The sequence below is a fragment of the Vigna umbellata genome, chromosome 4 (assembly GCF_029865625.1).
Source record: "Vigna umbellata cultivar VRB3 chromosome 4, Vumbellata_1.0, whole genome shotgun sequence".
Taxonomy (NCBI): domain Eukaryota; kingdom Viridiplantae; phylum Streptophyta; class Magnoliopsida; order Fabales; family Fabaceae; genus Vigna; species Vigna umbellata.
This window is the reverse complement of record NC_142168.1, coordinates 8844457-8862128: the sequence shown is the minus strand read 5'-3', so window position 1 is coordinate 8862128 and position 17672 is coordinate 8844457. Positions and strand designations below refer to the sequence as shown.

The following is a 17672-nucleotide window of genomic DNA, read 5'->3' as shown; positions in this document are numbered from 1 at the left end:
AAGAAGAAATCATACATGGCATTGTCAAGAACCGAAAAGATTCCTATCTTGTCAAATGTGGCCGCGATAATGGGTACACTTGGAAGTGTAGAGTTGAAATCTGACAAAAGGAAACAGATTTAGGTGATTAGAATTGTAGTAGAACCTCATAAAGTGTGTTTTAAGAATGGTATCTATCATCATAACTTTGACTCAAGGATGATATATAAGTAATGATGTTGGCATATTGATAATGTTAAGATGGGAACAACCACCAGCAGCCTTTGCCATTGCACATTTCTTCCTTTTCAGATTCTCCAGAAAGCCCAAAATTTGGTATTTTTCACTTGATATGTCTGACAAAAATTTATAACAATTTGATGCTATAACAGAGATTATCTGTTTCATGTCTAGAGCTATTGAGAAATATCAAGGCAAACCCAGTACTTTCTTTCATTAGTTATGCTGATTAATTGCAATTAACAGAATAATCTACATGTTCATTAAATTGATTTTCATTGCCATTTTTCTTTTCAACTATTGAAATTATTATTTAAATTAATCGTGATTTTAATCTCAATGATAATCATGATTAGTTCTGTTAATTAATATTGGTTTTGTGTTGACTGGTTATTTTCATCATTTAATTAAACTTCATTGTTTAATTTTATTTTGTTGTAAGACATGGAATATTCATTCCAATGTATGTTGAATGGCAAATACATTTTTGTTACAAATTAAACTTCAATTATACATGAAATTTATAAGATGATTATGTTAGTAAATGTTTAAATCTATAACCTGCAAAAGCATTAGAAAAATAAAGTTTTTAATAAAGAAAAAAGTTTAATGTTTCGGTAGACCCTATTTTCGTTCAAAATTTCAGATTGATTCTTTTCTTTTTCAGCATCTCAATTGGGTCTTAATTTTGTGAAAATTACAACAATTAGATCCTTGTCGTTAGATTGAGTCTAACCACGTATGGTTGACATGACACGCTGACGTGAAATTTTATTTTTTTATTAAATATTAAACTGAGCCAAGTTATCATCCTTGACACATTATTATCTTTTACCCCCAGAAATCCTAGCATTTCCCCTACCATCCATCGTCGGACCACCAATAACAAAGCTGCCGCAATGTTATGTCAACCATACGTTAATGTCGTTGGACCCAATTTAATGACAGAGGTCTAATTGTTGCAATTTTCATAAAATAAGAATTCAATTGAGATGCCGAAAAAGAAGAGAATCAATTTAAGATTTTGGACAAAAATAATCACCTACCAAATAAAAACGAAATAGAAGGGAAATGGGGATTGAGCGGTGGGTAGGGTCTTGGGTGAAAAAATGGTAGGTAGGAAAACAATGTTGGGAAAGTGATATATTTTTAGGAGGTTTGCAGAGTAATTGAAAATAGGATAATGAAAGTAGTTTAAATTATAAAGGATAATGAAAGTTAATATTAAAGTAATAATTTCTTTAGAATGTTACAGGACTGATGTGATTAATGATCATTTCTTAATATCTTAAGAAAATTGTGTTTTCCATTGAGCTAATGTTGAAGAGTCTAACAAGTTAGAATAAAAAAGAGAGGTTTAAATTTTTTTATTTGTGTTTTATGAGAAGTTCAAAACAAAGAAGATGTAACACTCTGGATGAAACAAATCATACTAGATACCAATTCGATTTTGATTACACCATCTAAAGAGAAAGAGTCCTTATCAATGGACTCACGTTCAAAAGAAGATTATGACACAAGAAAATTTTATGCATTTATATGCTAAATTTGGTGTTTTCAGTAAACAAGGATATTAAGAGAATAAATCACTCTATACAAACTGAATTTACTGTTACAATGAATGAAATATATTTATATTTCCTCTTTTATGTTGTGATTGTTTATTATCTTATAATGTAAATATAAATTAATAATAAAGAAACTGTATATTTGTATCTCTTACGAAGACGAATTAAAAAACAAACACACACACACACATATATATATATATATATATATATATATATATATATATATATTCTTTTCACATAATCTCGTTTATAAGGGGAAAAAAAGTTTACATAAAATTTATGAAATTACACATTTATTCTTCAATTTATATGATAAATTTTATATGTGAAAACAATGTAACATGTTATATTATATATCCAACATAATCGAATGTTTATATGTTACGTTATATGCGTAAAATAATTGATTACATTATATAATATTTTAAAATAATATAAATAAAATATTAAAATAAGAATAATAAAATCATAAATAATTATAATATAAAATATTAATAAAATTAAATTAAAATAATAATATGAATAAAATTATAAAATAATAAAAATAAAAATAATAAGAAATTTATAAAATAATAATAGTAATAGTAAAATTATTAATAAATCATAAAATAATAAAATTAAAAATAATGGTAGCAATAACTAATTTATAATAATATAATAATAAAATCATAAAATAATATTCATAAAAATTGATAAAAACAATAACAAAAGTAATTTATAAAATAATAATAGAATTGTAATTCGATATTTGATTCAACATTTAATTAAAGTTAATTTTTAATACTAAGGATATTTATAAATATAAAATCTTACAATTTTTTTTAAAATTTATTATACGGATCAAATCACTTATAAACTTTATTTTTCCTTCGTTCTCTATCCACTTTCTGTTTTCTTTCACTCTCCACATATTTTTCCTTAATTTAAATAACTTCAAACTTTACAATCTTTTCCTTATTTCCTTTTTTTTTCCCATACTTTCAAATCCACTTTGTAATCAATTAGAGATATCCTTTTAATCTTTCAAAAAACATTTTTTTAGTTAGAAATAAGAGTAAAAGTAAGAAAATATTAAGTGACTTAGCATAAAAAATTATTTGTGTTATTTATGCTGAGAGGAGATAAAATGGATCAATAAAAGTGATTCAATGTATTTATTGTAAATAAAAAATTATAGTAAAAATATTTATGTAATATTTAATATTATAATAAAACTTCTTAAGAATTTCTTAAAAGATACCTCAATAGAACTAATTGGACTAAACTATATAAAAATCAAATGTTTTATTGTTTTTTCTATTAAACGTTTTACTAATAGCCTTTTTCTATAAGTTTTATGAAAATATTTTGAAGTTTTTTTTTAAGAAATCCCTTGTACCATTTACTTATATTGTTTTACAAAATTTTCAGCTAAAAGTGCTTTTAAACTTTATTAAACTTTCTCTTTTCTAAAAGGAACATTTATTTTCAATATGAACAAGTCCCCACTTAAATCTTTAAGAATGGTGTGTCAAGCAGTAATATAAAAAAAAATGTTTATTTGTAAGTTTTAACCATTGCAAGTTAATTTAAAAATTTTCACCACAATGTAGTGCAAATAATTTCTTCATAGGTTTGATTGACAACAAATTGTTAATAGTACATACTATATACTGTACTCATGTTATACCACTTGAGACAATTTGAGCTTTTCCCAGATATATTTTTTTTATCACCAGCACTTTAAAATAAAATAAAAGTATTGTAAAACTATAAATGTATGACCAGACAAATCAAACACACTTACATATGGAATTCATTCAAAGCATTTTAGCCATAATTATTAGGGTTGAAAGTATCATCCAAAAATCCATTAAGATTTAAAGTTTTAAGAAGATATTAGAAATGGCAAGTGAATATTAGTTAAAAGCATTTAGACCATTAATTATTATAATGTGCAATTATTGTGGTGATGATTTTGTAAGATGTAGTTGTGAGATGTTTATGTGTGGTTAATTATGTAGATGAGTACACTTTTGAAAGTTTTGGTGAAAGAAACAAGCATACTGAAGAAATCTTTTTCCAAAGTTTGCATTATTAGGTCCCCACTTCTCAAACCTCAACCACTTTAAGAAAAAAACGTATCATGCTTCAGAGAAAGGAACTGTTGTCTTTTGGATCAATTTCATATCATTGATCCAAAGACAAAACAAAAAATAAAACACCTAAGATACAAATTTCGGAGAATAACATGAAAGAATGAAAAGATTAACAACATTCCGATGATCATGATGTCTTTATCAACTTGTTATTTCCAGATTAAAAAGCTCGTATGGGAAGCCATGAAAGAGGCTTTATTGGATACCATGATAGAAACAAATATGCAGAGAGAGAATTTGAGAATAAAACTGAATCTTCTTATAATACATTAATTTCCATAGAAAACCAGAAATGTTTATAATACATGCTCTGAACATAAAGGTTAGAACAATATATATACCAAAAAGTTGTTATAGTTAACAAAACTATCAATCATATTAACAAACTCACAGTATAAACTCAGATACACTAGTAACAAGGGTCACTGGAAATCTTTTTGTGATGAAAAGGTACCGAAGCCTAGTTCAAGTTCGAGTTATTATGTACAAAATTATGTTTTTCTTTTTGCCTTCTTAATGCTTCAACTTGAATGTTCTTTCATAAGTCTATTAAAACATGTTAGAAATGAACTTTAAACCTAATTCAATCCTAAAAATCGGTTTGTAGAATGAGATTTACATCCACTTATAAACTATGAATTGGTCTTATTTCTAATTGATGTAACACTTCGAACAAAATATTTCATGTTAATTTCCATTTATCTCGAACACATAATTATCTCTTGTTGTGTCTTATTTACGTACATTTTGCAAATAATATATTTTTTAACACGAATTAACTTTACAAAAATATCTATAAAAAATAATATTTTATTGGCTATGGTTTCGGCGTAGCGTCGAGATCAATTTTTTTTTTATCTCTTCTTCCAATTCTAACTCCAACTCCAAATTAGGTTAAAACTTCTCTAACAGTATGTGTTTTTTACTGTTTAATTAAACTAAAAAAGTATAAATACGTAATAAATCTGTTTAGTATTTATAGATTTTGAAAAATAATCTTGTTTAACTTTAACATAATCATTTTTAACATTAATTTTCGTTTAACTCAATCAACCACTCAACTAGCTGATCAACTCTTTTGGAGTTAGAATCTGAATCTTTCGGTTTTCTCTTGACTGAACTTCATACTATACACAACTACTTTCATTTATCCTCTTTCATTACATTTAGAGATTCTTGTTCTAAATTCTTACATTAAAATTGATATATGTGATTAATACTTTCATCCATTATGGACCACATTCCTCCTACACAAACATGTTGCCATGTGTTTGTACTTTATTATCTTTTTGTTGCATAACTTTAATCATTATTAAAAAAATATATATTTACTAGGTCGATAGATATAATTATTTTTGTTTTTGAGTATGATCGGGACCACCACTTCATTGATAGATTTTGAAGCATATGAGTGGCTTTACGTAGTATTAAATATTCAACTTTCGGACGCACTAACCTAATACGGGAAACATCGTTTTTGGTGCACTCACCTTTCTTTTTCTCCTTTACAAAAACAGGTGTGGACCAAATACTATAATAATCTAAATATTTTTATGCAAACAAAATTACCTTACACTTCCTTTCGTAGTTACACCAAATATTACAGAGAGCAGGTTTGATTGAATTGTTCTGTGAAAAAAGAAAAAGAACTTTGTACATATTCATGAAAAGGTGGTTGATGTATGTTTTCAACACAATGTAATTAAATATATTGTGTAAAAAAATAAAAAACTTTCAAGCTGTGTTAATATTATCATATAAATAATTAAATTAACAACAGTAAAAATAATTACTAAAATTATTCTTACTAAATAACATTATGTACATACAGATAACGTCTATGTTTTCTCCAGCGAAATATTTAATTACAAAATAAATAAAAAAATATTTCAAATAAAATTATAAAACTTATTTATATTTAATTTCATAATTATAATAATAATAATAAATATTATTATAAAAATAAGAAAAATATCTAAAAATAATTACTTAAAAAGTGATATTAATAAAATCGTTATTTTAATTATAAAAAATTATTAAAAAGGTAAAATTGAAAAATAAATATATGGAAAAATAAATCTCCTTTATATGTAGATATAGATAAATAAAATATATATTTTTTTACCGAAATAATATATCTTTTCAATTATTTCTTGTCTTTTTTTTTTCTTTCCCCTTATCTTTCTCTTTTTTACCAAATGGAGTTTTAACTTAAAAAAAGTTGAACTACTTATGTGTACCCACACATCCACCTTTATGAAAAGAACAATATATCTTCATTCATTAGATAAAAGTATTGAATGGAAAAGAATTTCTTAAAACATTGTTGTTTGTTTACTAGTACAAGGTTTATGAATAGTAGGTGAGAGAACAAAAAATCACTTTTTTCGAAATAAAATAACATGAGAGGTACCACTGTTACATTATGGTTTTATTTGTGGAATGGTACAAGGGACTTTTGTTTTGAATTTTAGATGCTTGAAGTTGGAAAAACAACTTTAATTTAGTTTTCTAAAACCAGCCTTTTATAAAAATAATGTTTTCCATGATATATTGACCAAGTTTTCAATAAAAAAATCTTTCAAGAAAATATATTTAATTTTACGTTCCAGTATAATAAAGAAATTGTAATTCATGTATCTCTTACAAAAGAGAAACAAAATTTTCTTTCAACGTTATTAAATTAAATAGATTATATATAATTAAATATAACAGAAGATAGTAATATAATACTTAGTTAAAAAAGGCTATCACTTTTATTATTTTATCATTGCAAACAAATATTTATTTACCCACATTATGCATATTAGTGATTAAAGTGTTTCCTTTTGTAATTATGGACATACAAAGCAAATATATTGTTTTGAAACAACCATACACCAAAAATAGAAAATAAAATTTAAATTTTTTTCTCATGACAAAATATTTAAATTTTACTTTTTTATTTTTAATTTTAAAAATTATTCCCCTAACTCTTTAAAAGACAAAACAATTACGTACTCTACAGGTTGATGGCACAAAATTTATAGTAATCTTTATCACTTCAACTTTTTTCACTTGAGTGCTTTACTCTGTGTACTACCTCAGCCATTAAATTTACATCTAGAAGTTACTCTTAACTAAAGGTATAAAATATAGGTTTAATCATTCGTGAAGTCCTTATTTGAAAAGAGAATCTCAAATTGATCTTTTTCTTTTTTAGTGTCTTAATTAAATCTTTATTTTGTAAAAATTGTAACAATTACACCTCTGTCGTTAAATTGGGCCTAACGGTGTTATAGGTAAGTTGACGTGACATGGTGATGTTAGCTTTAAATGACGCTACACACCCAATCAACCAATGGGAGGCAGCCCCCTCATCAGATCTTGCCACGTCAACTTCATCTCTTCCACCAGAAACCCTAATATTCACTTTCTCCTTCCTTATGCCGCCATTAATATCCCTAAGCCAACAACCACCTCCTGTCACCACGAGCTCCACCAAAAACTTGATAACTTTTTGGCAAGTATACCAAATCGTTACAAGTAATACAATGAATAAGTAAAGTATCGTTCTTCCAAGGGAATTTAAGTCACATTATTCTTTCAAGATTATTTATCAAAATCAATTAACAAGGATAACATTTCGATTTCAATTTGTGAAAATGGCATAGAATTAACAGTGTAAAAATTTAAGATTGTAAAATTTGAATAAATATCACTGGAATTGGTCTTTGACTAACATTATAGTAACATCCTGAACAAAATACTTCTCTATTCAAGCATTCACATCAGCGTATCTTGATTTAATTCCTTAAAACAAGTTCTAAAATTATCTATTAAATTATTAATTCCTTAATTAATTTAACAGATAACTTTGCATTACGTTCAGATGTTGAGAATGACCAAAAGCATAGTTACGTTCAGATGTTGAGAATTATTAATTCCTAGCGTAGTTACTTTTAGTTGTTTTTCTAACGTTTCTGTTCTAAAAATACTTCCCATTACAAAAGAACGTTTAAAATTAATTATACTTCCGTATAATTATAAGCAAGTCAAGAAAAGCACAAGAACAATCACATATATTGCACAGGAAAATTACATTAATGTATTGTCATACAACCAATTCCAATGAACAGAAAAACTAGTCTCTCCTAGACATCTAGAACGTATTCTTTCAGCAATTCCTTGTAGAAAGTGAAGTCTTGATGCCTTGAAATGTCTCCTGAAGTTCTCCAATATTTTTCGTGCTTTGTTTGTGTGTTAGAAGATATTTTTTGTCTTTCTGTCACGTCTTTTTAAGCCACTTAACTTCATTAATTCGCTCAGCGCGCATGTGTGTATGCGCTGTGCGAATTTTCTTAACTGCTGCATTTCAACTGATGTTATTCGCTCAACGCACATGTGTATATGCGCTGTGTGAATTTTCTTAACTACCGCACTTCAACTAATGTTATTCGCTCAGCGCACATGTACTGGTGCGTTGTGCGAATGTACTTCTTCTGGCAGTGCGATTTATGGCTTGCGCTTTGCGAGAATTGACTGACAACAGTCTAAATAATACAACCTTTCCTGTATAATGTTTAACATAACGTTCTACTACCTATTACAACTTTTCAATAAGGAACAACATGAATAATTACAAGATTGAGCTCATTTATAAGTGTAAAAACAACTATTTTTCACACTTATCAATGTGTCGCCATAATCCTTCAAGAACCCTAATCGCGAGCTTCTCAAATCCTCCATCTCTAGAAACCTGTAGCAAATTAGAAACCCAATTAACCCCAATTTTTAGAAACTCTCAAAAGAACCACGACATTTCATTACGAACTTAGGCCATTGTTACGCAATTAGTTCACATCAGTAACCATTCTCTTCGTCACAGAACCACCACAAACCATGGAAAACAACCACCATGAGCATCCATTTGCACACAGAGAAACCTAGAAACAAAAGAAAAACCCAATAGTAAACATAACCCACCATCTTTTTCGCAACCTACGAAACCAATTAACGCACCACTGTGAAAACTCTTCCTCGTGCATCCACTAAATCGGACCACCGTGACTCACCCAGATTGCAATCAATCTTCGCCTTCCAAAGCGAATCCCCAAACCCAATCACAAGTTTGTCTACCTAGTTTGCGTAAATCGCGCCTCTGTCTTCCTCGAGCAACCACCACTGTGAAGCCAACCTTCATTCTCGTTCCCAAATCGCACTTGCACAGAAAACCCAACAACCAATAAATTACACTCAAGCAATCCATGAACCATTCTTCCTCACGAACACCATAAAACCCATTTATTATCGCACCACCACGAGTTCTATAGCCAGAATTCGCGAAACCCTAACTTGCAATAAAAGAACCAAGCAAGAAACCCAGAATTGTGACTTTGTGCCACCATCAGCGAACAACACCCTTCTTCGCGATGCAATCAACCCCTATGCACAAACCTTAATCTGTGCAACGTCAGCATGCCACGTCATTTAAAAAACTAACAAAATTAACATCAACATGTCCCGTCAAATTGAATATAACGCTGTTAAACACAATTTAACAGTAGAGTTATAATTATTGCAATTTTCATAAAATAAGAAACAAAAAAAAATTAATTTGAGATTCTCATCCAAAATAAGAACTTTTCGGGAATGATTAAACCTAAAATATATTATATATTAAATATGAAAGATTAGTATTACAGTTATCTTCTTCAATGGAATGCCGTGATCTTTTCAGTTTATTTAAAACAAAAGGTATTAAATTTAATTGCATTTTATGCATATTGACGTGTTTTTTTATAAATTTGAAATTTAACATCCAGTTATAACGGAAGATACGTAGTAATTAATATATATTTAAATTATAAATTTAAAATTAATTTAATTTTATAAAATTAGTTTAGCTAGATACAATTTATATTCTCATACATACTATAATTTAATCTTATCTAATTAATATCTAATTAATATGTGTACTAAAACAAAACTGAATTTTTACGTTTATTATTTTTGTCTTTTTATAATTGTTTTAGGTTAAATATAAATTCGAAAAAGGTGAATTTACGTTTATTTCGTCTGCTCTTGTGCAATGGAGGCCCTACAAAGGTCAGAACTCATGCCACCCTCGTTTGTAGTAGGTGCTTTTGTCTTCACAATGTGAAAGAGAAGGTGGAAAAGAAGTTGGTGTTATGGTTTTTTAAATCACTTTTTACATTTGATCTTCTTATCATACATCAATTTTAATTTTTATGTCTAATCCATTTAGGTCAAATATAAATCTGACGCATGAAAATTCGACATAAATTTATATCTAACTTAAATGAGTCAAACATAAAATATTTATAAAATTATAAAATTATAAAATTAAAAAATTATTTATCAAAATATCATCACACATTTTTCATGTTTTATTGAATATGGATTGGTTGACGTAAAATGTTATTTTTGCATTAGTGAATTAATTGTAGTATTAAATTCAAATATAAAAATGAACATCTTCTCGTAATAAATCCTAGTAATAATAATAATATAAATTTTATAATTCTTATATCATATTAAAATGATAAATTTAAATTTAATCGAATCGTGTATTAATCTTAAAATGAAATGTACTGCTACTTTTATAATGAAATATGTTATTATAAAAAGAATAAATGAGCTAAAAGAAAGTTTTAGAGAGAGATTGACGAAGAAAAGAAAAAGTTCAGTTGTCTCCTTATTATATTTTAAAAGCAAAAGCCATGTCATGCACATTTCCCAAAGATCAAAAGAGAAGATTTAAGGGCTAACAAACAAAGATGTCCTATAAATATGCATTTCATAGCTGGTAGGCATCATCACAAGAAAACATGGGCAGCTCCATTTTTCTCCTCCGCCTTATACTTACCTCCTTTCTTCTTTTCACTTTCTTCCTCGAAACAGTTCATGGCACCAGAAAGGCAATCAAACTGCTTTTTTGCTTATTGCTCATTCATCTGACACCAAAATTGTAGCACCAAATTATGATGATGATTTTTCTTGTGATGTTGCTCATCATTCATCATTGCTTATTTCACCAATGTTTGATCTTGTTTGCAGAGTTACATTGTATACTTGGGAGCACACTCTCATGGTTCCAGCCCTACTTCTGTTGACCTCCAAACTGCTACTTTTTCTCATTATCATTTACTAGCTTCAACCCTCGGAAGGTATCAAATCATGGTTTCTTCTGTAATTTTTTTTTATCAATTATTGTCCTTTTATACATTCAACTTTCAAGACCCAATCATATATTGTTATTCTCATATTGTTTTTATTCAGTAGTTATTCGTTCCACTAACTTTAATTTCATAATTTTACATAAAAAAATAAATTTATAAAATAAAATAATAAATTTTAATTGTTAATGCTTTTCTTGTTAATATAACTTTATTTATTCACAGAGAAATTTAAATAAAAAATGAGTAACAATCAATCATATATATATATATATATATATATATATATATATATATATATATATATATATATATATATATATATAGATTAGATATCATATATAGTACTGTCTTTGTCCCATTAATAAACAAATTAAACTGTCTAAATCCATACTCACGTGCTTTTAATATCCTATACCGTGGATTACCCACATGTTTGGGGGTAAGACTTTTACCATTTCTACTGATATTATGTTTAAGGGTAAAAATACATTGTTAGAAAGAAAAAAGAATCCCATTAAAAAAATGAGTATATATCTGTACCAATAATGATTATATGAATAATCGAAAAACCATTAAAATAGCTATGAATAACAATGATTGATAAAATTAATGAATATTTACGCTATTAATATAACTACGCGACAAAAATCATTGGAAGAATCTTTTTGGAGATTGACTATAAATAATTTACTCTAACTTTTACTCAGTACGTCCTCTGCTGATAAAAAACAAGCTTAGTACGTCTTTCTCGCGTAGCCTTTTACAGTTCAAGCATGTAAACTAAGTAAGTATATTAACTTAATTGCGTTGAAATTAAACTTATTTGATTAGAATGCATAGTACACAAACTAACAATCATAAAAGGTTCTTAATTAGGTCTGTGACATAACAAAGAAATGAACATATAATAGTAGTAGGATGAATGCATGACGTGTAATTAATGGTTTGACAGTGAAGAGAAAGCGAAAGAGGCAGTTATTTACTCATACAACAAACACATAAATGGGTTTGCAGCAATGCTGGAAGAGGAAGAAGCAGCAGATATTGCCAGTGAGTATGCTAGCTTCCATTCATTACCTATTCTTTTTAATTTTGTTTTGTTTAATATTTGTTTATGACAAAAGTGTTTGGAATGAGGCAGAAAACCCTAACGTGGTGTCAGTGTTCTTGAGCAAAAAACATGAACTGCATACTACCCGCTCATGGGAATTTCTTGGACTACAGAGAAATGGTAAGAACTCTGCATGGCAGAAGGGAAGCTTTGGTGAAAATACAATAATTGCAAACATCGACACTGGTAAGCTTAGTTATCTATTATTTGCATGGGAATTTATGTGCATTCTTTAGTCCTGAATTTGGCGTTGAATAGGTGTTTGGCCAGAGTCCGAGAGCTTCAGTGATAAAGGATATGGTCCTGTTCCCTCCAAATGGCGTGGGGGTAATGTTTGTCAGATTAACAAACTTCCACGCTCTAAGGCAAATCTATGCAACAGGTTCTTCTTCTCTTTTACCCTTTCTTTTTCTTCAATATATATTACAAATTCTGAAATAGTAAGGACTTATAACTTCAAAAAGAAATGACAATAATTGGAGACAAAATAAGAAATTATAATTTCGTGGGACCTTTTACAAACTGTTTCTATCCTTGGGAGACATAATTCATCGTTCATTTGTTTTATAATGTTTGATTTCGTGTCTCTAAGTACTTTACAAGTCCACCACCTTTCTCTTTCTCTTTTTCTTTTTCAACTATCTTTATACTTTGTCCCAAGTTTCTTACATTATTCAATTTATACATAGATATCGTATTCAAAACCATGTATTATCTGTCTTTTTTTTAGATATTGTTAATAATATGCTCGTGCGTATGAACAGAAAGCTGATAGGAGCAAGATTCTTCAACAAAGCTTTCCAGGCTTACAATGGCGAACTTGTTCCATCGCTGCAAACAGCGCGTGATTTCATGGGGCACGGGACCCACACTCTATCAACCGCTGGGGGCAATTTCGTCCGAGGCGCAAGCGTATTTGCGGTGGGCAACGGCACCGCAAAGGGTGGGTCCCCTAGAGCACGAGTTGCAGCGTACAAAGTGTGTTGGTCTCTGACGGACCCTGCCGGTTGTTACGGCGCCGACGTGTTGGCTGCTATCGACCAAGCCATCGATGACGGCGTTGATGTCATCAATCTTTCAGTTGGTGGCAATTACGTGGTGACCCCCGAAGGAATATTCACCGACGAAGTTTCCATCGGAGCCTTCCATGCCATTTCTAGAAATATCGTGGTAGTTGCCTCTGCCGGAAATAATGGACCAACACCTGGCTCTGTGGTCAATGTGGGTCCTTGGGTCTTCACCATCGCTGCTAGCACCATAGACAGAGATTTCAGCAGCAATTTAACCATTAACAACAATCAGCAAATCGAGGTACCATCCTCTCTAATTAAAACGTCTACGACTAATTGTTATTCTAACCTATCCATGAAAATATATATATATATATATATATATATATATATATATATATATATATATATATATATATATATAAATCTATCAAGAAAGTGATAATTCTAATAACATCAAATGTTTTGTGAAAGTATAAGATTTTTGAAGTAAAAGTATAATTTTCTTTTATTTGATATGTAGGAAAGAAAAGGAAAGAACAAAATTAATGGGCTCCACGTATGGAAAAACTTTCTTCATCACGTGGCCACTTCATAAGGCTAAAAAATCTATGAGAAAGTCTTCAATAATATATGCACTGCAAAATTTACATAGCTGGTCACCGACAAATGTTTTCGTTTAATATTTTATCCATCGCTGTAAATTTTTTTACTGGTCTTATACCAATATTTCAAAGGGGAAACTACATTATTAATCTCATAATTTTGTTAAATTAAAATGGGTAGTATTGAAAAATACAACTTGGTTAGTGGTTGGCAAAGTAAATCAAATGATGATTATTTCAAAAGGCAAAAAGTTCATTAAAGGAAAATCGACAATTCAATATAACGTTTTTTAGGAAAGAGTTTAACGTACACAATTTAAATGTGCTTTCTCACAATATATGAATATGCATTTTGGTTTTTTATTTTTTATTCCATGATTTAGTTTAATCTCCTACTTTACTCCATAATAATCAAATGGCAAAGTGACACTAAAGTCTCCTGATGTGATTGGTATACATAGGACTGGTTTGTATCTAATTAAGACTGATGGATACATGTGCACATACAATTGGTGTTGCTGTAAAGAGCTGACAAGTATAAATTTAACCACAGAAAAATTTACAAGAAAGGATGAATTTTAAATTTTTATACTAAATTGTGTTTTAAAATATGATTTTTTTCTCTTTAAAAATTTGCAAAAGTCATCTTATTTTATTTTACTATTTTAGAAGTAGTATTTTTTAATTTACATAATGAATGAGTGCAATTTATATTAAGTTGTTCGTTGGTATACAACTTTGTTCTAATTAAATATATTTTCATTATTTAGTTCACAATTATCTCTTTTCAATTCTACAAGTTATTAAAACATACGGGAAACCATGGATGAAACAAAAATATAGAATCACATGTAGTATTAATGTGAATATGAATATATTAATTTTCCTAGAGGTGAATATGATTGGTTCAAGTTACCATCAGTACAACAAAAACTTCACATGGGTTGTCCAAGATAACCCGAACCATGACGTCGTTCTAATTGGAAATCTAGCAGAGATATATTGAAAAGTTGAAGGAAAATGAGGGTCCCTCAAATAATTTCAGTTCTCCAAAGTTCTTTTTCTAATTGGATTAGGATGGGTTAAAATGAATTGTCTCATCTAAATTGAGGTCCATATATCCTAATCAACTCAGACTGAAATTAGTTTATCTGAATAAACTTAGATTGACTCAAATCGATTATGGATCTAAATCGACTCGATTCAACTTTTTGCATTCGTTTTCTGTTTTCATTTTTACTTCTTTAATTTATTTTTTTATAAATTTCTGGCATCATAACGTTGGTTTAGTGTTGTATATAATTTATTAAGTTTGTGTTATAAACTTGCAGGGAGCGAGTCTTTTTGTAAACTTGCCACCGAATCAGGCCTTTTCTCTGATCCTGTCCACAGATGCTAAACTTGCCAATGCAACATTTCGAGACGCGTAAGTACAAAATCTCACAGCCTTAATTTGCTTCAAACAACCTTTTTTATTACAATATTAATGTTTCTTACACTGTTCTTGTTGTTGACATGTGTGTATATATTGGTGCAGTCAACTGTGTAGGCGTGGAACACTTGATCCTGCAAAAGTAAAGGGCAAAATAGTGCGTTGTATTCGAGATGGAAAGATAAAATCAGTTGCTGAGGGTAATGAAGCTCTTTCTTCAGGCGCACAGGGAATGATTTTGGGCAATCAAAAGCAAAATGGAAAAACAACTTTTGGCGAGCCTCATGTTCTCTCCACTGTGGGAACAAATGATGACCATGCAGGAGGACAGTCTGATTTTTTCTTAACTGCAACGTAACTATATATCCTTCATGCACTTCAAAATTGTTTAGCAGTTTTCAAATGACATCCTACAAAACATTTGCTCCATTTTTTATTCATGCACACGTACATTTTTGCAGGGACCCTATAGAATCAGGTGCTACCATAAGAATGTCCCCAGCAAGGACGTTATTTGGAAGAAAGCCAGCTCCAGTTATGGCTTCATTCTCATCTCGAGGACCCAATAAGATTCAACCATCAATACTCAAGGTGCAGCACGTCCACATTAGTTAATTAGTATATATTTGATTCATCTGTTATGATCAACTATGTATATTTCTCTCTCTATGTGTTCGTGTTTTTTTATGAAACTCTTGTTTTATTTTGGTTTCAGCCCGATGTGACTGCACCTGGTGTGAACATACTTGCTGCCTACTCAGAATTCGCAAGTGCATCAACCTTGCTAACAGACAAACGTCGTGGGTTTAAATTCAATGTATTGCAAGGAACTTCTATGTCTTGCCCTCATGTTGCTGGCATCGCTGGACTTCTCAAAACACGTTATCCTAGTTGGAGTCCTGCTGCTATAAAATCAGCAATCATGACCACAGGTGTGAATCTCTAATTTCATAAGTTTTGGTTTTCTACCAAATTGTAACATAGTTAAGTATATATATACCTTTGCAGCAACCACACGAGACAACATAAACAGGCCAATACAGGATGCGTTTGCTAAAACACTGGCAACTCCCTTTGCTTATGGTTCAGGACATGTTCAACCTGACCTTGCCATAGATCCCGGCCTCGTTTACGATCTAGGCCTCACTGATTACTTGAACTTCTTATGCGCTTCTGGATACGACCAACAACTCATTTCTGCTCTCAATTTCAATAGAACTTTCATTTGTTCAGGCACTCACAGTGTGACAGATTTGAACTACCCTTCAATCACATTGCCAAATCTAGGCTTAAAAGCCGTAACCATTACTCGCACGGTAACGAATGTTGGAACACCAAGCACATACACTGCAACTGCCCAACTACCTGGATATAACATTGCCGTCGTGCCAAATTCCTTGACTTTCAATAAAATTGGTGAAAAGAAGACGTTCAAGGTGACTGTGCAGGCAAGCAGTGTAACTAAGCGGAGAACTTATCAATTTGGAGAATTGCGATGGACAGATGGAAAACATATAGTAAGGAGTCCTATTACAGTAAAGCGCAGATGAAAAACTCTTCAATGGAGTTGGTTGAGTTGAGATCCTTGCTTATCATAGTAATTGCGTGGACGCGTGGAAAATCAGATGTAATTAAGTTTCACTCCAGCTAGGATCTCATCTCATGTTATGGTAATGGTTGTGTTGTTTTTTTTCTGGGATAATGTCTACGTGTTTGGTTTTTTCTCTATCTGTTATGATGTATTGTGTGCTTTATGTATAATAAGAACATTAATAATGGAGATTCAGGCAAGTTCGCATCACATGCCAACGTTCTTCTCAAACTAGATCACTCTTGAAGAATTAATCTTAGAATTTGAGTTTCATCTTATCCCAATGAAGATTAATCCAGTTCTAAATCACTCTTACATACATAATATAGTGGAGTTATATATATAACTAATTAATTAGGATCCCTAACACCTCCATTTCGTTGAAGATAAAATATTTCATCTTAATGATTTGTTTTAACTATTTTATGTTAAATATTTTAAAATAAGAGAGCAATGATAATGCACGTTAGCATCACCCATGAGATAAAATGTATTTTACTTACTTTCCATTACAAGAAAGAAAAGAAAGAAAACGATTGTAATACATTTTTCTCTTATAATAAGATAAATGAAATTTTCTTCTAACATATTAAATTAAAAAGATTGTATGTATTATGTAAATGAAGATTTTTCAATTCAAAAGGTTTCCTACTTTTATTATTAAATTTCCGACTCTAAGCACATCAGCTATTATAAAGTGTTTCTTGGTGTAATGATGGCTAGTTCTTTTAAGGAAGGTGATCTTGGCCACTAGATTTACATCTAATGGTTACTTATAAAAGAGATTATATAATTAAAAATGAAAGATCGATAT

The 17672-nt window shown here is 29.7% G+C and overlaps 1 protein-coding gene across 1 annotated transcript; it reads left to right on the top strand.

The window, feature by feature from the left end:
* The first annotated feature begins 10703 nt into the window (after positions 1-10703).
* Positions 10704-17068, top strand: LOC124842647 (subtilisin-like protease Glyma18g48580). The gene is made up of 11 exons (XM_047319184.2): positions 10704-10848; positions 10988-11097; positions 12062-12159; positions 12251-12406; positions 12479-12602; positions 12985-13531; positions 15167-15261; positions 15373-15621; positions 15729-15858; positions 15983-16199; positions 16276-17068. The coding sequence occupies exons 1-11, from the start codon at positions 10759-10761 to the stop codon at positions 16815-16817; spliced, it is 2358 nt and encodes a 785-aa protein (XP_047175140.2). The 5' UTR covers positions 10704-10758; the 3' UTR covers positions 16818-17068.
* The last annotated feature ends 604 nt before the right edge of the window (positions 17069-17672 follow it).